The following is a 23,609-nucleotide window of genomic DNA, read 5'->3' as shown; positions in this document are numbered from 1 at the left end:
CAAACTCAAACCAACATCTTCAGAGTTGGTTCAAAAAGCAACATGGAAAAATCATTGATAAATGAGGACTGATACAGTGCAAGTTAGATACAGTGTCTAGCTCTCTCTCCAGTCTCCCACCTAACATTCCCAGCGCAGATACACCGTTGGGTTAGATACAGAGTCAAGCTCTCTCTCCAGTCTCCCACCTAACACTCCCAGCGCAGATACACCGTTGGGTTAGATACAGAGTCAAGCTCTCTCTCCAGTCTCCCACCTAACACTCCCAGCGCAGATACACCGTTAGGTTAGATACAGAGTCAAGCTCTCTCTCCAGTCTCCCACCTAACACTCCCAGCGCAGAGACACCGTGGGGTTAGATACAGAGTCAATCTCTCTCTGCAGTCTCCCATCTAACACTCCCAGCGCAGAGACACCGTGGGGTTAGATACAGAGTCATGCTCCCTCTCCAGTCTCCCATCTAACACTCCCAGCGCAGAGACACCGTGGGGTTAGATACAGAGTCAAGCTCTCTCTCCAGTCTCCCACCTAACACTCCCAGCGCAGAGACACCGTGGGGTTAGATACAGAGTCAATCTCTCTCTGCAGTCTCCCATCTAACACTCCCAGCGCAGAGACACCGTGGGGTTAGATACAGAGTCATGCTCCCTCTCCAGTCTCCCATCTAACACTCCCAGCGCAGAGACACCGTGGGGTTAGATACAGAGTTAATCTCTCTCTACAGTATCCTGTCTAACACTCCTGAGTGCAGATACACCGTGGGTTAGATACAGTGTCAAGCTCTCTCTGCAGTGTCCCATCTAACACTCCAGTGCAGATACACCATGGGTTAGATACAGTGTCAAGCTCCCTCTACAGTATCCTGTCTAACACTCCGAGCGCATTTACACCGTGGGGTTAGATACAGAGTCAAGTTCTCTCTCCAGTCTCCCATCTAACACTCCCAGCACAGATACACCGTGGGGTTAGATACAGAGTCAAGTTCTCTCTCCAGTCTCCCATCTAACACTCCAGCGCAGAGACACCGTGGGGTTAGATACAGAGTCAAGCTCTCTCTCCAGTCTCCCATCTAACACTCCAGTGCAGATACACTGTGGGGTTAGATACAGAGTCAAGCTCTCTCTATCGTGTCCCATCTAACACTCCCAGCGCAGAAAAACCGTGGGGTTAGATACAGAATCAAGCTCTCTCTACAGTATCCTGTCTAACACTCCGAGCGCAGATACACTGTGGGGTTAGATAGAGAGTCAAGCTCTCTCTCTGCAGTGTCCCTTTTAACACTCCCAGCACAGACACACCATGGGTGTAGATACAGAGTCAAGCTCTCTCACTGCGCTGTTCTATGAGACGTGGTAATTATTCTCACGTTCTCGCTGGTGAATAATTGAGCTTTTCACAGGCCACGACTATCAACCTCCAGCCCTCCGAGCCAATCCGAATGGCCGCAATGGAGGCTGGGGAGTGGGGATGGAACGTACCTACTTCCTGCAGCCTCTCGGAGAGTTGGCCTGGATTCAGCCGTCCCATTCCATCCAGGTCACTCTTGTGGAAGAGTTCCTAACACACAGACAGAGAGAGAGGGACACACACAAACAATGAGCTTTTGAAATCACCGAGCTCTCACTATCCTGGTAATAAGGCATTGTTTGTTCAAGGGTCATCCTTCCCTCCTCCCAGCACCCCCTGGGAAACCTTCCTCCCCTTCTCTCTCATCGACTCCTTCATCAAACCAACAACCCGCAGTCTATCCTCACCCATACCAACGTGATCGCTGATCGCTGGGGGCCTGGGCCAGTCAGCATGGGGATGCTCAACCTGTCGAAACTGGCACAAACAACAGGCATTGGGCCAGGGGCAGGTCCCCAGAGCCTGAGCAACATGGCAGCTGGGAAGCTCACCATTTGTTCGAGTTGTCAACGGAGACGATTAGCATTGTTGTCAACTCAGCTCCATGACATCTCCTCAGGAACTCCTCAGGAGTGCGGTGCTGGAAAAGCGCAGCAGGTCAGGCAGCATCCGAAGAGCAGGAGAGTCAACGTTTCGGGCATAAGGTCTTCATCAGGTATGTGGGGAGGACCCAAGGGGGCTTCGAGTGGGGTTGGGGGGGCAGGGATGGTAGCTGAGAGTACGATAGGTCGATGCTGGTTGGGGGGGGGGGGTGGCGATGGTGATAGGTCGGAGTGGATAGGTGGGAAGGAAGATGGACAGGTAGGACAGGTCATGAGGGGGGTGCCGGGTTGGAGGGTTGCATCTGGGGTGAGGTGGGGGAGAGGGGAAATGAGGAAACTGCTGAGGCCGTGTGGTTGGAGGTTCCCAAGGTGGATGATGAGGTGTTCTTCCTCCAGGCGTCAGGTGGTTAGGGTTTGGCGATGGAGGAGGCCCAGGACTTGCATGTCCTTGGCGGGGTGGGAGGGGGGAGTTGAAGTGTTCGGCCACGGGGCGTTGGGGTTGGTTAGTGCCTGTGTCCTGGCCACATTCCTGATGGAGGGCTCCTGCCCGAAACGTCGATTTTGTCCTGCTCCTCGGATGCTGCCTGACCTGCTGCGCTTTTCCAGCACCACACACTCTGATCTCCAGCATCTGCAGTCCTCACCTCCCCCTAGCAGTCCCTCAGGATACTGTCATGGCATCGTAACATTGTACCGTATGAATGAGGCCCTTCGGCCCATTAAAGCAACACTCAAATCTCAATCTGCGCCAGTCCCACTTCCTCGTACGGCCTGAGATGTTACCACATTTCCAGTGCTCATCCACATTCTTCTGAAAGGTTGTGAGGTTTCCCATCTCAAACTCCCCCCCACCCCCTCCCTGGGGCAGACTCCCATCATTCTCTGAGTGAAAAGCCCCTTCCTCACATCCACTCTCAGCCGTCCTGCATTTCACTTTAAAATCCTGCTCCCGCGTTATTTAGCTTCAACTAAATTGAACGGTGGCTTTCACACTGTCCATGTTATTCAAGACTCCCCCCCCCCTCAGCCTCCCCTACTCTAATAAAAACAACCCAAGCGTATCCAGCCTCTCTCCATCACTGAAATACTCCATCCCAGGCAGCGTCCCCCACACCCCCCTCCAGTGTAACCCCAATCCTTCCTACAGTGCGGTGACACACACAGAGCAACACACCCTGCTCCAGCTGGGGCCTGTCCAGCTCCAACAATAACCTCCCTGCTCGGATAATCTACGCCATGAGTGATAAAGGCAAGCATCCCGTATGCCTCCGGAATGACCCTATTATTCCGTTCTGCCACCTTCAGGGATCTGTGGACAAGCAGTGTTCCTCTAAGCTTCCTAGTGTCTTGTCATTCATCGAGTCCTCCCTTGTCCTGTTCCTTCTTCCAAAGCACATCACCCTCACATTTATCAGCGTTAAATTCTATCAGCCACTGACCTACCCATCTGACCGCTCCGGTTATATCTTCCGAGACTCTAACCCTTGTCTCCTCACCATTAACCACCCAGCCAATCTTTGTGTCATCCGCAAACTTGTGTATCAACCCTTCACAATCTCATCGACAGTGTTTATGAATATTACAAATAATAAGGAACCCAGCAGTCGCTCCTGCACATTGGCTTCCAGTCTCTCAAACAGCCTTCTCCCACCATCCCCTGACTCCCATCGCCACCCAAGTGTGGATCCACTTGTCCAGTTGCTATGAGATCCCATGAGATTTTATCCTCTTTATCAGTCTCCTATATGGAACTTTGTCAAATACATATAAACTACATCAACTCCCCCCATCGACACACTCGGTCACCTTCTCAAAAAGTTCAGTCATATTCATGTGGGCTCAGTGGTTAGCACTGCTGCCTCACAGTCCCGCCTCAGGCAACTGTCTGTGTGGAGTTTGCACATTCTCCCCGTGTGGGTTTCCTCCGGGTGCTCTGGTTTCCTCCCACAGTCCAAAGATGTGCAGGTCAGGTAAATTGGCCATGCTAAATTGCCTGTAGTGTTAGGTAAGGGGGTAAATGTAGGGGAATGGGTCTGGGTGGGTTGCTCTTCGGAGGGTCGGTGTGGACTTGTTGGGCCGAAGGGCCTGTTTTCACAGTGTAAGTAATCTAAGTAAATATTTTTTCGGCAAAGCCACACTGACGATCCCTGATCACACCTTGCCTCTCGAACTGGACATTAATTCTCTCCTTCAGACTTTTCTCCCAATACCCGTCTGACCATTGATCTGAGACTCCCTGGTCTGGAATGCCAACCTTCTTTACAAATGGAACCTCATTAGCTGTCCTCCAGTCTGTTAGCACCTCCACTATGGCCAGAGAGGAATTAGAAATTTAGGTCCTAGGCCCAACCATCTTCAGCTGCTTCATCACTGACCTTCCCCTCCATCAGAAGGTCAGGAGGGGGATGTTTGCTGATGATTACACAATAGTCAGCACCATTTAGAGTCATAGAGATGTACAGCACGGAAACAGACCCTTCGGTCCATCCCGTCCATGCCGACCAGATATCCCAACCCAATCTAGTCCCACCTGCCAGCACCCGGCCCATATCCCTCCAACACCTTCCTGTTCATATACCCATCCAGATGCCTTTTAGATGTTGCAATTGTACCAGCCTCCACCACTTCCTCTGGCAGCTCATTCCATACACGTATCACCCTCTGCGTGAAAAAGTTGCCCCGTAGGTCTCTTTTATATCTTTCCCCTCTCACCCTAAACCTATGCCCTCTAGTTCTGGACTCCCCGACCCCAGGGAAAAGACTTTGCCCATTTACCCTACCCATGTCCCTCATAATTTTGTAAACCTCTATAAGGTCACCCCTCAGCCTCCGACGCTCTAGGGAAAACAGCCCCAGCCTGTTCAGCCTCTCCCTGTAGCTCAGATCCTCCAACCCTGGCAACATCCTTGTAAATCTTTTCTGAACCCTTTCAAGTTTCACAACATCTTTCCGATAGGAAGGAGACCAGAATTGCACGCAATATTCCAACAGTGCTCTAACCAATGTCCTGTACAACCGCAACATGACCTCCCAACTCATGTACTCAATACTCTGACCAATAAAGGAAAGCATACTAAATGCCTTCTTCACTATCCTATCTACCTGCGACTCCACTTTCAAGGAGCTATGAACCTGCACTCCAAGGTCTCTTTGTTCAGCAACACTCCCCAAACCCTGAAGCGGTCCACGTTGCAATGCAACAAGATCTGGACAATAGCTGAAAATGTGTTGCTGGAAAAGCGCAGCAGGTCAGGCAGCATCCAGGGAACAGGAGAATCGACGTTTCGGGCATAAGCCCTTCTTCAGGAATGAGGAAAGTTTGTCCAGCAGGCTAAGATAAAAGGTAAGGAGGAGGGACTTGGGGGAGGGGCGTCGGAAATGTGATAGGTGGAAAGAGGTCAAGGTGAGGGTGATAGGTCAGACTGGGGTGGGGGCGGAGAGGTCAGGAAGAAGATTGCAGGTTAGGAAGGCGGTGCTGAATTCGATGGATTTGACTGAGACAAGGTGGGGGGAGGGGAAACTGGTGAAATCCGAGTTCATCCCTTGTGGTTGGAGGGTTCCTAGGCGGAAGATGAGGCGCTCTTCCTCCAACCGTCGTTTTGTTGTGGTCTGACGATGGAGGAGTCCAAAGACCTGCATATCCTTGGTGGAGTGGGAGGGGGAGTTAAAGTGTTGAGCCACAGGGTGGTTGGGTTGGTTGGTCTGGGTGTCCCAGAGGTGTTCTCTGAAACGCTCTGCAAGTAGGCGGCCTGTCTCCCCAATATAGAGGAGGCCACATCAGGTGCAGAGGATGCAATAGATGATGTGGGTGGAGGTGCAGGTGAATCTGTGGCGGATATGGAAGTTTCCTTTGGGGCCTTGGAGGGAGGTGAGCGCAAGTCTTGCACCTCCTGCGATTGCAGGGGAAGGTGCCGGGAGTGGAGGTTGGGTTGGTGGGGGGTGTGGATCTGATGAGGGAGTCACGGAGGGAGTGGTCTTTACGGAATGCTGATAGGGGAGGGGAGGGAAATATATCCTTGGTGGTGGGATCCGTTTGGAGGTGGCGGAAATGACGGCGGATGATGCGCTGTACATGGAGGTTGGTGGGGTGGTAGGTGAGGACCAGTGGGGCTCTGTCCTGGTGGCGGTTGGAGGGGCGGGGCTCAAGGGCGGCGCATCTGCTCCCAGGAGGACCAGTTCGAAAAACGTACAACACAGATGGCCTCCTTCTTCAAGGACCGCAATTTCCCCCCCGACGTGGTCGACGATGCCCTCCACCGCATCTCTTCCACTTCCCGCAAAGCCACAGAAAGATCTGGACAATATCCAGGCTTGAGCTGACGAGTGGCAAGTAAAATTCATGCCCCATAAATGCCAGGCTGTGAACATCTCCAGTAAGAGACAATCTAACCACTGCTCCTTGATATTCAATGATGTTACCACCACTGAATCCCCCACTACCAACATCCTGGGGGTTATCATTGACCAGAAATTCAACTGGACTCACCATATAAACACAGTGGCTACAAGAGCAGGTCAGAGGTTAGGAATATTGCAGCGAGTAATTCACCTCCTGACTCCCCAAACCCTGTCCACAAGGCTCAAGTCAGGAGTGTGAGGAATACTCCCCACTTGCCTGGATGGGGGCAGCTCCATTAACACTCAAGAAGCTTGACACCATCCAGGGCAAAGCAGCCCCCGCTTGATTGGCACCACATCCACTAGCATCCTCTCCCTACACTCCCGACACTCAGCAGCAGCAGCAGTGTGTACTATCTACACGATGCACTGCAGAAATTCACCAAAGAGCCTCAGACAGCAACTTCCAAACCCATGACCACTTCCATCTCGAAGGACAAGGGCAGCAGATACATGGGAACACCAGCCTCTGTAAGTTCCCCACCATCCTGACTTGGAAATATATTGTCCTTACATCACTGTCGCTGGGTCACAATCTTAGAATTCCCTCCCTAAGGGCATTGTGGGTCAACCCACAGCACATGGACTGCAGCAGTTCAAGAAGGCAGCTCACCCCCACCTTCTCAAGGGGGCAACTAGGGACAGGCGATAAATACTGGGTCCAACTGATATCCCATGAGTGGATAAATAAAAGTTAAATTTCGGCCTGTGGTGATATCAGACAGTAAACCGCGAGATTTTTCTGCTGTCTGGCAGTTTTCATGGTCACCTGGGTTACCAGTCCCACCATGTCCCACCCACACGATTGTGGGATTTGAACGAGTTGACCAGAATAACTCTTCTCCAAGGCAGCAAATTCAGTTGGAGTGTTGCTCCATACAGCTGCACTGCGGGTGCTGAGTGGAAGGTGTCTCAGAGAAACCCAGTGCAGGTGACAAGGTGGGAAAGGGCTCGTGGATTACAGCAGGACAGGCTATCAGGGTGAAAACAAGACCCCTGTCACGTCTCAGCCTGTTATTAACCAAAAGATCTTGTGAGTCACTGCTATATGCTCTAACGTACCTTAAAAAGCATCAGCTTCTCCCACAGGCGCCTGAAGTCGTGTTTGTCGAGTCCTCCCGTTCCACTGAACTGTGTCTGCCAGTTAAGTCTAGACACGGTGACCACGGTGAGTAAAACAGAGTGTTAATTATACCGCCACTTGCCAGGTAGAGATTCCAGCCAAGGGCTCTGGTCTGAGAGGCAGTGTGCATCAGACAGAACCCAAGCAGGCAGTCAGCCGTGCTGGAAGGGCCAGCCCCTGCCTGGGAGATACCGGTCGTGGGCGAGTGTGCAGGGACCACTGGTTTGAGATGTTTTACTCTGACTGGAGTGAGGATCAGTGCCTGACCCCCTGTGGGATACACACAGGTTCTGTCAGTGTGGGATCACACTCTGTCCTCGTCCAGGACTCAGCAAAGGTTATTGGACTTTAAAATTATTCCTTTGTTTCCTTATGGGTTACATTAAAGGCTTTTTGCAGTTTAAACGAACTTAGTTTATCATTTCTCTACAATCCGATGAAGCATTGCATAACATTTTAACTCACTTTTTCCCTCCAACTTTGTGCCCAAGTGTTTTGTATACGTTGGCCCTAAGAGAGAGCCGTGTGCGGTGACATTATACACTTTACACTGGACTCCTGTCCTTCTGTACTTGAGTACATGAGACACTAAAATCGAACATTTCAATTTGAACCTATCTAAATTAAGACACCATGCACTCACGCCAAGCTGCAGAATGTGGGCAAGAGTCGAATGCAGTTCCAAACACACACGGCCGCTCTTCGAAGGTGTCTGGAGCAGTGCCCAGGCCACCGCCCCTTGTTACTGGTTCAGCGACAGCTCAACAGTTGGAAATTCAGATCACCAAGGTCGGGGCGTTGCTCCAGCCTCAAGTAAGGCCACGTCTCTCTCAGCCCCCCACCCCAGGGGCTCCCTCTGTCCCCCACACCCCATGGACTCCCTCAGTTCCCCCAGACCCACGCCCACACCCCAGGGGCTCACTCTGTCACCCACACCCACACTCCAAGGGCACACTCTGTCCCCCAGACCCACCCCCCACCCCAGGGGATCACTCTGACCCCTGACCCACCCCACACCCCAGGGGCTCGCTCTGTCCCCCAGACCCACCCCCACACCCCCCGGATCACTCTGTCCCCAGACCCACCCCCACACCCCAGGGATTCAATCTGTCCCCCACACCCACCCCTACACCACAGGGACTCACTCTGTCACCCTGACCCACCCAAATACCCCAGGGGATCACTCTGTCTCCCAGACCCACACCCCAGGGGCTCACTCTGTCCTCCAGACACACCCCCACACATCTGGGGATAACTCTGTCCTCCTGACCCATCCCCACACCCCAGGGGCTCACTCTGTCCCCCAGAACCACCCCCACACTCCAGTGGATCACTCTGTCCCCCAGACACACCCCCACATCCCAGGGGATCACTCTGTCCCCCTGACCCACCCCCACACTCCAGGGGATCACTCTGTCCCCCACACCCACCCCCACACACCTGGGGATCACTCTGTCCACCAGACCCACCCCCACACCCCAGCAGCTCACTCTGTCCCCCAGACCCACCCCCACACCACAGTGGCTCACTCTGTCCCCCAGAACCACCCCCACACCCCAGGGACTCACTCTGTCCCCCTGACCCACCCACACACCCCATGGACTCATTCTGTCCCCCAGACCCACACCCACACCCCAGGGGCTCTCTCTGTCCCCCCGACCCACCCCCACACCCCTGGGGTTTACTCTGTCCCCCTGACCCACCCGCACACCCCAGGGACTCATTCTGTCCCCCAGACCCACCCCCACACCCCAGGGATCACTCTGTCCCCCAGACTCACCCCCACACCCATGGGGATCACTCTGTCCCCCTGGCCCACCCCCACACTCCAGGGGATCACTCTGTCACCCTGACCCACCCCCACACCCCAGGGGACTCACTCTGTCCCCCTGACCCATCCCCACACGCCAGGGACTCACTCTGTCGCCCTGGCCCACCCCCACACCCCAGGGGATCACTCTGTCCCCCTGACCCATCCCCACACCCCAGGGGATCACTCTGTCCCCCTGACACCCCCACACTCCAGTGGATCACTCTGTCCCCCTGACACACCCCCACATCCCAGGGGATCACTCTGTCCCCCTGACCCACCCCCACACCCCAGGGGATCACTCTGTCCCCCTGACCCACCCCCACACCCCAGGGGCTCTCTCTGTTCCCCAGACCCAAACCCCCACACCCCAGGGGCTCGTTCTGTCCTCCAGACCCACTCCCACACCCCGGTGGCTCACTCTGTCCCCCAGAACCACCCCCACACCCCAGGGGATCACTCTGTCCCCCAGACCCACCCCCACACCCCAGGGGCTCACTCTGTCACCCAGACACACTCCCCACACCACAGGGATTCACTCTGTCCCCCTGACCCACCCCCACACCCCCGGGGATCACTCTGTCCCCCAGACCCACCCCCACACCCCAGCGGCACACTCTGTCCCTCAGACCCACCCCCACACCCCAGGGATCACTCTGTCCCCCAGACTCACCCCCACACCCATGGGGATCACTCTGTCCCCCTGGCCCAACCCCACATCCCAGGGGATTACTCTGTCACCCTGACCCACCCCCACACCCCAGGGGACTCACTCTGTCCCCCTGACCCATCCCCACACGCCAGGGACTCACTCTATCCCCCAGACCCACCCCCACACCCCAGGGGATCACTCTGTCCCCCTGACCCACCCCCACACCCCAGGGACTCACTCTGTCCCCCAGACCCACCCCCACACCCCAGGGGATCACTCTGTCCCCCTGACCCATCCCCACACCCCAGGGGATCACTCTGTCCCCCTGACACCCCCACACTCCAGTGGATCACTCTGTCCCCCAGACACACCCCCACACCCCAGGGGATCACTCTGTCCCCCTGACCCACCCCCACACCCCAGGGGCTCTCTCTGTTCCCCAGACCCAAACCCCCACACCCCAGGGGCTCGTCCTGTCCTCCAGACCCACTCCCACACCCCGGTGGCTCACTCTGTCCCCCAGAACCACCCCCACACCCCAGGGGATCACTCTGTCCCCCAGACCCACCCCCACACCCCAGGGGCTCACTCTGTCACCCAGACACACTCCCACACCACAGGGATTCACTCTGTCCCCCTGACCCACCCCCACACCCCAGGGGATCACTCTGTCCCCCAGACCCACCCCCACACCCCAGGGGCTCTCTCTGTTCCCCAGACCCAAACCCCCACACCTCAGGGGCTCGTTCTGTCCTCCAGACCCACCCCCACACCACAGTGGCTCACTCTGTCCCCCAGAACCACCCCCACACCCCAGGGACTCAATCTGTCCCCCTGACCCACCCGCACACCCCAGGGACCCATTCAGTCCCCCAGACCCACCCCCACACCCCAGGGGCTCACTCTGTCCCCCTAACCCACCCCCACACCCCTGGGGTTTACTCTGTCCCCCAGACCCACCCCCACACCCCAGCGGCTCACTCTGTCCCCCAGACCCACCCCCACACCCCAGGGATCACTCTGTCCCCCAGACTCACCCCCACACCCCTGGGGATCACTCTGTCCTCCTGGCCCACCCCCACACCCCAGGGGATCACTCTGTCACCCTGACCCACCCCCACACCCCAGGGGATCACTCTGTTCCCCAGACCCACCCCCACACCCCAGAGGGTCACTCTGTCCCCCAGACCCACCCCCACACCCCAAAGGTGTGTGTGGGTATGTGTGTGGGTGTGTGTGTGGGTGTGTGTGTGCGTGTGCATGTGTGTCTGTGATAGTGGGTGTGTGGGTATGTGTGTGGGTGTGTGTGGGTGGGTGTGTGGGAGTGTGTTGGAGTGTGTGGGTGTGTGTGGGTGTGTGTGGTTGTGTGTGGGTGTGTGGGTGCATGTGTGGGTGTGTGGGTGTGTGTGTGGGTGTGTGTGTGGGTGTGTGTGTGTGTGTGTGGGTCTGTGTGTGGGTGTGTATGTGGGTGTGTGTGTGGGTGTGTGGGTGTGTGGGTGGGTATGTGGTGAGTGTGTGTGTGTGTGTGGGTGTGTGTGTGTGGGTGTGTGTGTGAGTGTGGGTGTGTGTGTGTGGGTGGGTGTGTGTGGGTGTGTGGGTGTGTGGGTGTGTGTGTGTGTGGGTGTGTGGGGGTGTGTGGGTGTGTGTGTGTCTGTGTGTGGGTGTGTGTGTGTCTGTGTGTGGGAGTGTGGGTGTGTGTGTGGGTGTGTGGGAGTGTGGGTGTGTGTGTGGGTGTGTGGGTGTGTGTGGGTGTGGGTGTGTGGGTGTGTGTGAGTGTGGGTGTGTGTGGGTGTGTGTGGGTGTGTGTGTGTGTGTGTAGATGTGTGTGGGTGTGTGTGGGTGTGAGTGTATGTGTGTGTGTGGGTGTGTGTGGGTGTGGGTGTGTGTGGGTGTGTGTGTGGGTGTGTGTGGGTGTGTGGGTGTGTGTGTGTGAGTGTGGGTGTGGGTGTGTGTGTGTGTGGATGTGTGTGGGTGTGTGTGGGTGTGTGTATGAGTCTGTGTGTGTGTGTGGGTGGGTGTGGGTGTGTGTTTGTGGGTGTGTGTGGGTGTGTGTGTGGGTGTGCGGGTGTGTGTGGGTGTGTGTGTGGGTGTGCGTGTGTGTGTATGTGTGTGGGTGTGGGTGTGTGTGTATGTGTGTGTGTGCGCGTGTGTGGGTGTGTGTGATTGTGTGTGGTTGTATGTGTGTGGGTGTGTGGAGGTGTGTGTGTGTGGGAGTGTGTGTGTGGGTGTGGGTTTGTGGGTGTGTGGGTGTATGGGTGTGTGTGTGTGAAGGAGTGTGTGTGTGGGTGTGTGGGTGGGGTATGTGTGTGGGCAGTGTGTGTGTAGCTGAGAGTGGGCGGTGTGTGTGGGTGTGTGTGTGTGGGTGTGTGTGGGTGTGGGTGTGTGTGGGTGTGTGGGTGTACATGTGTGTGTGTTTGTGGGTGTGTAGGTGTGTGTGTGGGTGTGGGTGTGTGTGAGTGTGTGTGGGTGGATGTGTGTGAGTGTGTGTGTGTGAGTGTGTGTGTGTGTGTGGGTGTGTGAGTGTGTGTGGGTGTGTGGGTGTGTGTGTGGGTGTGTAGGTGTGTTTAGGAGTGTGTGTGGGGGTGTGTGTGGGTGTGTGGGTGTGTGTGGGTGTGTGTGGGTTGCGTATGTGTGTGGGTGTGGGGGGTGTGGTTGTGGGTGTGTGTGTGTGTGTGGGTGTGTGTGTGGGTTGCGTGTGGGTTGCGTGTGGGTGTGGGGGGGGTGTGCGGGGGTGTGTGTGTGTGTGTGTGCCTGTGTGTGAGAGTGTGTGTGTGTGTATGGGAGTGTGTGTGGTTGTGTGTGTGTGTGTGGGTGTGTGTAGGTGTGTGTGTGGGTGTGTGGGTGTGTCGGTTTGTGGGTGTGTGTGTGGTGTGTGGGTGGGAGTGTGTGTGTATGGGAGTGTGTGTGGGAGTGTGTGTGTGGGTGTGTGTAGGTGTGTGTGTGGGCGTGTGTGTATGGGAGTGTGTGTGGGTGTGTGTGTGGGTGTGTGGGTGTGGGCGTGTGTGTATGGGAGTGTGTGTGGGTGTGAGGGTGGGAGTGTGTGTGTGTGTGTGTGTGTGTGGGCGGGCGTGTGTGTATGGGAGTGTGTGAGTGTGTGTGTGTGTGTGGGCGTGTGTGTATGGGAGTGTGTGTGGGAGTGTGAGAGAGTGTGTGGGTGTGTGTGTGTGTGTGGGTGGGCGTGTGTGGGGGAGTGTGTGTGTGGGTGTGGGTGTGGGTGTGGGTGTGTGGGGGTGTGGATGTGGGTGTGGGTGGGAGTGTGTGTGTGTGTGTGTGGGAGTGTGTGTGTGGGTGTGGGTGTGTGGGGGTGTGGATGTGGGTGTGGGTGTGAGTGTGTGTGTGTGTGTATGGGAGTGTGTGTGGGAGTGTGGGTGTGGGTGTGGGTGTGTGGGGGTGTGGATGTGGGTGTGGGTGTGAGTGTGTGTGTGTGTGTATGGGAGTGTGTGTGGGAGTGTGGGTGTGGGTGTGGGTGTGTGGGGGTGTGGATGTGGGTGTGGGTGTGAGTGTGTGTGTGTGTGTATGGGAGTGTGTGTGAGAGTGTGGGTGTGGGTGTGGGTGTGTGGGGGTGTGGATGTGGGTGTGTGTGTGAGTGTGTGTGTGTGTGTGGGAGTGTGTGTGTGGGTGTGTGTGTGGGTGTGTGTAGCTGTGAGTGGGCGGTGTGAGGGGGGAGACACAGCGGTGTGTTGATCTTGCAGTCCCAGGAGAGAGATGGATTGACACTGGCACTGTCTGACTGTCCACAGGGACACTCAGATCCAGGAAGGGAGTCTCAGTGAGAAAGGCCGGTGTTTACTGTGAGGGAGTGCAGCCACGTGCAAGGATACATCCATCAGCAGCACCATGGCTCGGCAGCTGTCCAGGCTGAAGCCCTCAGATGGTCTCTGGCCTGTGGGAATGGAGAGACAGACCGTAGTGTCACTGCAGTTTGCCAGGAAGGTGATATTTCCAGCTCAGCACCACCGGAGATATGGTCAGATCACGCACAGTGTCACTCACCTTGTAGAAACACTCCATTTAGGATCTTCTGGAGGCCAGCAGCGTTGATCTCCCTGCCCTGGGTCAATGAGAGAACACTATTTAACGAGGAATTTATCATCGTTACACATTCCCCCCAGGACTGGGTGTTACAGTGGGTCACACACTGTCCTTTTCCCCTGTGGGACTGGGTGTTACGGTGGGTCACACACTGTCCTTTCCCCCTGGGACTGGGTGTTACAGTGGGTCACACACTGTCCTTTCCCCCCTGTGGGACTGGGTGTTACAGTGGGTCACACACTGTCCTTTTCCCCTGTGGGGCTGGGTGTTACAGTGGGTCACACACTGTCCTTTCCCCCCGGGACTGGGTGTTACAGTGGGTCACACACTGTCCTTTCCCCCCTGTGGGACTGGGTGTTACAGTGGGTCACACACTGTCCTTTTCCCCTGTGGGGCTGGGTGTTACAGTGGGTCACACACTGTCCTTTCCCCCCGGGACTGGGTGTTACAGTGGGTCACACACTGTCCTTTTCCCCTGTGGGGCTGGGTGTTACAGTGGGTCACACACTGTCCTTTCCCCCCGGGACTGGGTGTTACAGTGGGTCACACACTGTCCTTCCCCCCCCCCCCCCTGGGACTGGGTGTTACAGTGGGTCACACACTGTCCTTTCCCCTGGGGGACTGGGTGTTACAGTGGGTCACACACTGTCCTTTCCCCTGGGGGACTGGGTGTTACGTGGGTCACACACTGTCCTTTCCCCTGTGGGACTGGGTGTTACAGTGGGTCACACATTGTCCATTCCCCCCTTGGACTGGGTGTTACAGTGGGTCACACACTGTCCTTTCCGCTGGGGGACTGGGTGTTACGTGGGTCACACACTGTCCTTTCCCCCCTGGGGGACTGGGTGTTACAGTGGGTCACACATTGTCCATTCCCCCCTTGGACTGGGTATTACAGTGGGTCACACACTGTCCTTTCCCCCCTGTGGGACTGGGTGTTACAGTGGGTCACACACTGTCCTTTCCCCTGTGGGACTGGGTGTCACAGTGGGTCACACACTGTCCTTTCCCCCCTGGGGGACTGGGTGTTACAGTGGGTCACACATTGTCCATTCCCCCCTTGGACTGGGTATTACAGTGGGTCACACACTGTCCTTTCCCCCCTGTGGGACTGGGTGTTACAGTGGGTCACACACTGTCCTTTCCCCCCTGTGGGACTGGGTGTCACAGTGGGTCACACACTGTCCATTCCCCTGTGGGACTGGGTGTTACAGTGGGTCACACACTGTCCTTTCCCCCCTGGGACTGGGTGTTACAGTGGGTCACACACTGTCCTTTCCCCCCCTGGGACTGGGTGTTACAGTGGGTCACACACTGTCCTTTTCCCCCTGTGGGACTGGGTGTTACAGTGGGGCACACACTGTCCTTTCCCCCCTGGGACTGGGGGTTACAGTGGGTCACACACTGTCCTTTCCCCCTGGGACTGGGTGTTACAGTGGGTCACACACTGTCCTTTCCCCCCCTGGGACTGGGTGTTACAGTGGGTCACACACTGTCCTTTCCCCCCCTGGGACTGGGTGTTACAGTGGGTCACACACTGTCCTTTTCCCCCCCTGGGACTGGGTGTTACAGTGAGTCACACACGGTCCTTTCCCCCCTGGGACTGGGGGTTACAGTGGGTCACACACTGTCCTTTCCCCCTGGGACTGGGTGTTACAGTGGGTCACACACTGCCTTTCCCCCCTGTGGGACTGGGTGTTACAGTGGGTCACACACTGTCCTTTCCCCCCCTGGGACTGGGTGTTACAGTGGGTCACACACTGTCCTTTCCCCCTGGGACTGGGTGTTACAGTGGGTCACACACTGTCATTTCCCCCCTGGGACTGGGTGTTACAGTGGGTCACACACTGTCCTTTCCCCCCTGTGGGACTGGGTGTTACAGTGGGTCACACACTGTCCTTTCCCCGCTGGGACTGGGTGTTACAGTGGGTCACACACTGTCCTTTCTCCCCTGGGACTGGGTGTTACAGTGGGTCACACATTGTCCTTTCTCCTCTGGGACTGGGTGTTACAGTGAGTCACACACGGTCCTTTCCCCCCTGGGACTGGGGGTTACAGTGGGTCACACATTGTCCTTTCTCCTCTGGGACTGGGTGTTACAGTGGGTCACACACTGTCCTTTCCCCCCTGGGACTGGGTGTTACAGTGGGTCACACACTGTCCTTTCCCCCCTGGGACTTGGTGTTACAGTGGGTCACACACTGTCCTTTCCCCCCTGGGACTGGGTGTTACAGTGGGTCACACACTATCCTTTCCCCCCTGGGACTGGGTGTTACAGTGGGTCACACACTGTCCTTTCCCCCCTGTGGGACAGGGTGTTACAGTGGGTCACACACTGTCCTTTCCCCCCTGTGGGACTGGGTGTTACAGTGGGTCACACACTGTCCTTTCCCCTGTGGGACTGGGTGTAACAGTGGGTCACACACTGTCCGTTCCCCCCTGGGACTGGGTGTTACAGTGGGTCACACACTGTCCTTTCCCCCCTGTGGGACAGGGTGTTACAGTGGGTCACACACTGTCCTTTCCCCCCTGTGGGACTGGGTGTTACAGTGGGACACACACTCTCCTTTCCCCTCTGGGACTGGGTGTTACAGTGGGTCACACACTGTCCTTTCTCCTCTGTGACTGGGTGTTACAGTGGGTCACACACTGTCCTTTCCCCCCTCTGGGACTGGGTGTTACAGTGGGTCACACACTGTCCTTTCCCCTCTGGGACAAGGTGTTACAGTGGGTCACACACTGTCCTTTCCCCCCTGTGGGACTGGGTGTTACAGTGGGACACACACTCTCCTTTCCCCTCTGGGACTGGGTGTTACAGTGGGTCACACACTGTCCTTTCTCCTCTGTGACTGGGTGTTACAGTGGGTCACACACTGTCCTTTCCCCCCTCTGGGACTGGGTGTTACACTGGGTCACACACTGTCCTTTCCCCACTGTGGGACTGGGTGTTACAGTGGGTCACACACTGTCCTTTCTCCTCTGGGACTGGGTGTTACAGTGGGTCACACACTGTCCTTTCCCCCTGGGACTGGGTGTTACAGTGGGTCACACACTGTCCTTTCCCCCCTGGGACTGGGTGTTACAGTGGGTCACACACTGTCCTTTCCCCCCTGGGACTGGGTGTTACAGTGGGTCACACACTGTCCTTTCCCCCCCTGGGACTGAATGTTACAGTGGGTCACACACTGTCCTTTCCCCCCTGGGACTGGGTGTTTGATTGTCTCTGTCCCGTGAATGCTGGCTCTATCAGCTGGGACTGCAGCGCTGTGTGTGTGTATGTGCTGAGTTCGTCTGTGCAGGCAGCACCAAAAGGTGGGACACAGCCGAGATGCTGTGGGCATCTGACCAGCTCGAAGGGGAGTCAGCAGGAAGAGGCTGTGTCAGCGTTCCTGAGATACAGCTTGGTTCACTCCTTGAGCTTCGTTTGGAATGACTCTCGGTCTGGCCTTACCCGCAACAGATCAGCTCTCTTTCCACTTGCACCTTGTCAAAACCACTCAGAACCTTCTGGACTTCAATCAAGTCACTACTCACTGATTTATACCCCAGCCAGCTTCTCCCCTCTTTCCCTTTCGTGTGGACATATTTTGTAAAAATACATGTGACAATAAATTACTGTTCTATTCTCTTCTCCTCATCCCACCCTGTCAATCAGATGAAGACTTATTTGTGCATACTCTCTGTTGTCTGTCAGCCGACCTGTCTTCTCTCTGTGCTAACATGGGACTGCTCTTCCAGAAGCCTTTCACTTCCACAATGACCTTTGATCTTTCACCTTATCAAATGCCTTCTGCAATGATTTAGCTGCGATCCGCAAGTTACTCCTTCAAAGAAAAAACAATGAATTGGATCAAAACGACTTCCACTCCCCTTTCAAAAACACTGCGTTGATTCCTCCCGAACCCCTCGAGTTTTTCGGACTTCCCAACGAGAACCTTAAATGTTGAACACCTCCCTCATGCCTGAAATCAAGCCAGCTGTTTCCTGTTCCCCACCTCCCTCACTTTGACAGTGAAGGATAATTCCCACAGGGTCCAGGGGAGGATGGAGGTTATAGAGACAAGAACTTACTGGAGAAGTGGGGGATGATGGGGACATTGGCAGTGGATACCTCTCTGACCAGCTGTCGTCAGGGTGGACCTGGGCCCAGAAGGGTCTGCCCTGAAATGGAGAGAAAGAGAAGCAGTTAACACCGAGTGGTGAGCTTTTCTCACCCGTCCCTAGTTGCCCCTTGAGAAGGTGGGGGTGAGCTCCCTTCTTGAACCGCTACAGTTCATGTGCTGGTTGTAGACGCACAATGCTGTGAGGGAGGGAGTTCTGGTTTCTGACCCAGCGACACTGAAGTCAATAAACCAAAAGGAACAGAGAGGGATGAGTGATGTCCTATTAGATCTTCGACCAGATTGGTCATGTCATGTGGGCAAGACCAAAGTTAACTTTTGCCTTTGGTGCATCTCGAACATAAAGCTGGATAACTGACCACACAATCTCTTGTTCATGTGGGTGAAAAGGGATGCCTTTCCTATCTAACACCCTTTGACCTGGAAGCACAGCACAATAACAATGAGTAATTTCTTTAAAATGTCTGTGTGATCGGTGATTATATTTCAGACAACGTAGAAAATGCTTATTTTTTTTTCAAATTTGCTTGACTTGAAAAGCAATCAATTGCAATTTTCTTAGATAATGCAAAATACTATGCATGCAGGCTGGTGACCCTTAACCTGGAAGCAGTACTGAAAAAAAAACAACTTAAGACCAGAAATGGTATGGCTGGAAGACCTAAGGGAGGACTAGGGTTAGAAGGTGATCAGAAAATTAAGGACTCAGGTATCAAACTCCAGGTGCCATTAATAGAAAAACTCCTGACGGAAATGACCGTCTTCCTATCGGTAGAGAAGCAGAATTCCGGAATCTCAAGTGGAAACCAGCTACTGCTGCTGAATGTAACAAGGGGACGATATCACAGAGTGAAAAGGCGAGCGATTTTAACCAAAGAGGCCAAACTCGAAGGAAAATAAAATGGGGCGTCACTTATTTTGATTGGCAGGTGCTGATGGGTGTGGAAGATGGATTTTGTTGTACTCACTACTCGGAGGGAAATTGACCTTTGTGTATTTGAAGTATCGTTTGCTTGTTAAATGCTTTGCAGATTTGTGTTGGCTCTGGTTCATGTCAAACATGGGAATCCTGTGATTGTTCTCTTTCTGGTCAGTTGGGGCTCAGTGCGACCACTGCCATTTCTCTCGGAGATCGTGCCCTTCCAGTGTCAGGGAGCAGACAGGGTATAGGGGCAGAGTGAGAGGGCATCTCGACTTGGGAGAATCAACGCTGATGTGCTGCAGCGCCAGGGTGCCCACCACTGCCCCCTGTCACACACACGCTCACACCAGCCTCAGATCAGAGACACCAGCCTTGCTCACGGGTTAGTGCCTCAAATCTTTGTGCTCCCTATCCGCTGGGAATGAGATACTTGGCCCAATCTCTGGTTGGGGAGTTGTGAGAGATCTCAAAGCACGAGTTACTGGAGCCAGTGTTTAATCCTCATTGTGATATTCTTTTCTGATTACTCTGATACAGCTCACTGCAATTTGTTCATTCATCAATTCTTATGTTCAACAAAAAACCGTGACAGCACAGAGCCACTGGGCAGCGATGGAAAACTTACCAGCAATCCGTTAGGAGACATAGGGCTGGGAGAGAGAAGGGGGCTCAAACTCTCCGAGCCATTGAATCGAGGCAGGGACCAGTTTGACTGGTGGATCTGTGAGGAGGCAAACAGGATAGGGGCTGAATGTGACCGTGAAGAGAACGTGACTCAGTAACCACACTGTCTCCAAAACGAGGGGATCAACTCAGTTCATCATCCATAACATTCAACTGCGGTACAGTCACACTCCCGCCTGACATGTCACTGCGGTACAGTCACACTCCCACCTGACGTGTCACTGCGGTACAGTCACACTCCCGCCTGACGTGTCGCTGCGGTACAGTCACACTCCCACCTGACGTGTCGCTGCGGTACAGTGACACTCACGCCTGACGTGTCGCTGTGGTACAGTCACACTCCCACCTGACGTGTCGCTGCGGTACAGTCACACTCCCACCTGATGTGTCGCTGCGGTACAGTCACACTCACGCCTGACGTGTCACTGTGGTACAATCACACTCACGCCTGACGTGTCACTGTGGTACAATCACACTCACGCCTGACGTGTCACTGCGGTACAGTCACACTACTGCCTGACGTGTCACTGCGGTACAGTCACACTCCCGCCTGACGTGTCGCTGCGGTACAGTCACACTCACGCCTGACGTGTCGCTGTGGTACAGTCACACTCCCACCTGACGTGTCGCTGCGGTACAGTCACACTCCCACCTGATGTGTCGCTGCGGTACAGTCACACTCACGCCTGACGTGTCACTGCGGTACAGTCACACTCCCGCCTGACGTGTCACTGCGGTACAGTCACACTCCCACCTGACGTGTCACTGCGGTACAGTCTCGCCCTCGCCTGACGTGTCGCTGCGGTACAGTCTCGCCCACGTCTGACGTGTCGCTGCGGTACACCCTCGCCCACGCCTGACGTGTCGCTGCGGTACAGTCTCGCCCACGTCTGACGTGTCGCTAATGTGCAGTCGTGCCCTCGCCTGACGTGTCGCTGCGGTACAGTCTCGCCCACGCCCGAAGTGTCGCTGCGGTACAGTCGAGCCCTCGTCTGACGTGTCGTTGCATTACATTCGCGCCCATGCCTGGCGCGTCGCTGCAGTACAGTCGTACCCCTGCCTGATGTGTCGCTGCGGTACAGTCGTGTCCTCGCCTGATGTGTCGCTGCGGTACAGTCGCGCCCACGCCTGATGCGTCGCTACAGTACAGTCGTGCCCACGCCTGACGCGTCGCTGCATTACAGTTGCACCCCTGTCTGATATGTCACTGCAGTACAGTCACGCCCACGTCTGATGTGTCGCTGCGGTACAGTCGCGCCCACGCCTGACGTGTCGCTGCGGTACAGTCGCACCCACGCCTAACAGACGGTGGTAGTGAAGAGTTGTTTTTCAGACTGGAGGCCTGTGACCAGTGGAGTGCCACAAGGATCGGTGCTGGGTCCTCTACTTTTTGTCATTTACATAAATGATTTTGATGTGAGCATAAGAGGTACAGTTAGTAAGTTTGCAGATGACACCAAAATTGGCGGTGTAGTGGACAGCGAAGAGGGTTACCTCAGATTACAACAGGATCTGGACCAGATGGGCCAATGGGCTGAGAAGTGGCAGATGGAGTTTAATTCAGATAAATGCGAGGTGCTGCATTTTGGGAAAGCAAATCTTAGCAGGACTTATACACTTAATGGTAAGGTCCTAGGGAGTGTTGCTGAACAAAGAGACCTTGGAGTGCAGGTTCATAGCTCCTTGAAAGTGGAGTCGCAGGTAGATAGGATAGTGAAGAAGGCGTTTGATATGCTTTCCTTTATTGGTCAGAGTATTGAGTCCAGGAGTTGGGATGTCATGTTGCGGCTGTACAGGACATTGGTTAGACCACTGTTGGAATATTGCGTGCAATTCTGGTCTCCTTCCTATGGGAAAGATGTTGTGAAACTTGAAAGGGTTCAGAAAAGATTTAAAAAGATGTTGCCAGGGTTGGAGGATCTGAGCTACAGGGAGAGGCTGAACAGGCTGGGGCTGTTTTCCCTGGAGCGTCGGAGGCTGAGGGGGGACCTTATAGAGGTTTATAAAATTATGAGGGGCATGGATAGGGTAAATAGGCAAAGTCTTTTCCCTGGGGTGGGGGAGTCCAGAACTAGAGGGCATAGGTTTAGGGTGAGAGGGGAAAGATATAAAAGAGACCTAAGGGGCAACCTTTTCACGCAGAGGGTGGTACGTGTGTGGAATGAGCTGCCAGAGGATGTGGTGGAGGCTGGTACAATTGCAATATTTAAGAGGCATTTGGATGGGTATATGAATAGGAAGGGTTTGGAGGGATATGGGCCGGGCGCTGGCAGGTGGGACTAGATTGGGTTGGGGTATCTGGTCGGCATGGACGGGTTGGACTGAAGGGTCTGTTTCCATGCTGTACATCCCTGTGACTCTATGGTGGGATTTGAACCCAGGTCCCCAGGACATTATTTGTGTCCCTGGATCCCGAAACGTCGATTTCCCCTGCTCCTCGGAGGCTGCCTGACCATCGGTGCTTTTACTGCACCACATTCTTGTCCGTGGACTAACAGTCCAGCGGTAATACCACTCGGCCATCATTTCCCTTGTTTGGTGTGTTGGGATTTCCAGACCCATTTTACACTTGGAGCAGTCAGACAGGGTGTATTAGCCAAGACTCACCTGGGCGTATTTATTGAAGATTTGTTCCCAGGAGCTGTAATCTGCTCTGTCCAGTGTCGCCTGAGAGAGGGAAAGACACAAAGACATCATGGTGAGGGAAAGGTCAGACGTGGTGTGCCCAATCAGTGCCCACTGCCCCATGCCCTGCTGTTGGTCTGTCTGGGCCACCAAATGGGTCTGAACAGGTGATCAAGAGTAATGTGGATAGAATGGAGAGGGGGATTGGGGTCTGCGGACAGAATGAACAGTGGGTGTGACTGGCCTGAACATTGGACCCCCCGTCCCTGTGCCCCATCACCATCCTCGCTCCCCATTCCCCAGGGTCAAGGCTTTCTCTCCCAGGTGCTCTGGTTCCACAGAATCCATCTGAGGCTAGGCACAGGCCTACAGTGTAGGCCCACAGCTCACCCGTGACAGTCCTGTCTGAGGCCTCAGCATGCTGGCACCTGATTGGAAGGGAGGCAGTCACATGATCTTCCTCCCTCAGTCACATGGCCTTCTAATACAAACCAGCCTGCCCCGTTCAGAATTAACTCCCACTTGCCTCCTGCTCCGAACCCCCAAGTGCCTGTGGGAACCAAGGGGTTAAATATTACGAATATAAGATACTCGGCATCGAGAGGTCCATTGACACTCTCCTCAGTTTGCCGGCTGTGTTTCCTGTGTCCAGTGTCCCCCACCTCAGACACAAAACGTCACGGGGGGGGGGGGGTTTGACCTCCCTCTCCCTGATCTAAAAACCTGAGCCCAACGTCAAAGGTAGCACTCTGGTGCAGTACTGACCGAGTGCTGCACTGTCAGCGGCGCCACCTTCCAGATGACATCTTAAACACAGGCTCCCAGTCATTTATCAAAGACCTGGAATGATTCTGCCTGAAGCCCAGAAATTATCCTCCGATCAATCTTGCTCAAACAAATCATGATTTGGAGGTGCCGGTGTTGGACTGGGGTGGACAAAGTTAAAAATCACGCAACACCAGGTTATGGTCCAACAGGTTTAATTGGAAGCACACTAGCTTTCGGAGCGTCGCTCCTTCACCAGGTGGTTATGAAGGAGCGTCGCTCTGAAAGCTAGTGTGCTTCCAATTAAACCTGTTGGATTATAACCTGGTGTTATGTGAGTTTTAACTTCAAACAAATCAAGTCCTTATTGTCAAAGGGAGCTTGCTGCATCGAAACGGGTTTAATTCTAGCCTCCGTCTGGTGACTGGGGATATAAGTCAGGGTTTCTAATCTATGGGACACACTGCAGGACCATGCCAAAGCTGTGGGTCATGAGTCCAGCACAGACTGTAGCGGTTCAACAAGCCC

At 54.8% G+C, this 23,609-nt stretch overlaps 1 protein-coding gene across 1 annotated transcript in view; it reads right to left on the bottom strand.

Moving 5' to 3' along the window:
* The window catches only part of LOC122548527 (calpain-2 catalytic subunit-like), a 123,352-nt gene that overhangs the window by 3,697 nt on the left and 96,046 nt on the right, over positions 1 to 23,609 (bottom strand). Inside the window, exons 14-20 of the mRNA XM_087976803.1 lie at positions 22,299 to 22,358; positions 19,633 to 19,728; positions 18,036 to 18,125; positions 13,926 to 13,983; positions 13,754 to 13,815; positions 7,410 to 7,478; positions 1,479 to 1,557 (exon numbers count right to left, since the gene is read on the bottom strand). Coding sequence (XP_087832929.1) covers positions 1,479 to 1,557; positions 7,410 to 7,478; positions 13,754 to 13,815; positions 13,926 to 13,983; positions 18,036 to 18,125; positions 19,633 to 19,728; positions 22,299 to 22,358 — 514 coding nt within the window. The remainder of the gene's footprint in view (positions 1 to 1,478; positions 1,558 to 7,409; positions 7,479 to 13,753; positions 13,816 to 13,925; positions 13,984 to 18,035; positions 18,126 to 19,632; positions 19,729 to 22,298; positions 22,359 to 23,609) is intronic.

Source organism: Chiloscyllium plagiosum, unplaced genomic scaffold (genome assembly GCF_037043375.1).
Source record: "Chiloscyllium plagiosum isolate Xiang-an unplaced genomic scaffold, Cpla_swu_hap1 HiC_scaffold_3, whole genome shotgun sequence".
In the NCBI taxonomy this organism is placed as follows: domain Eukaryota; kingdom Metazoa; phylum Chordata; class Chondrichthyes; order Orectolobiformes; family Hemiscylliidae; genus Chiloscyllium; species Chiloscyllium plagiosum.
The sequence above is the reverse complement of the archived record's forward strand: the minus strand, read 5'-3'. Positions and strand labels throughout refer to the sequence as shown.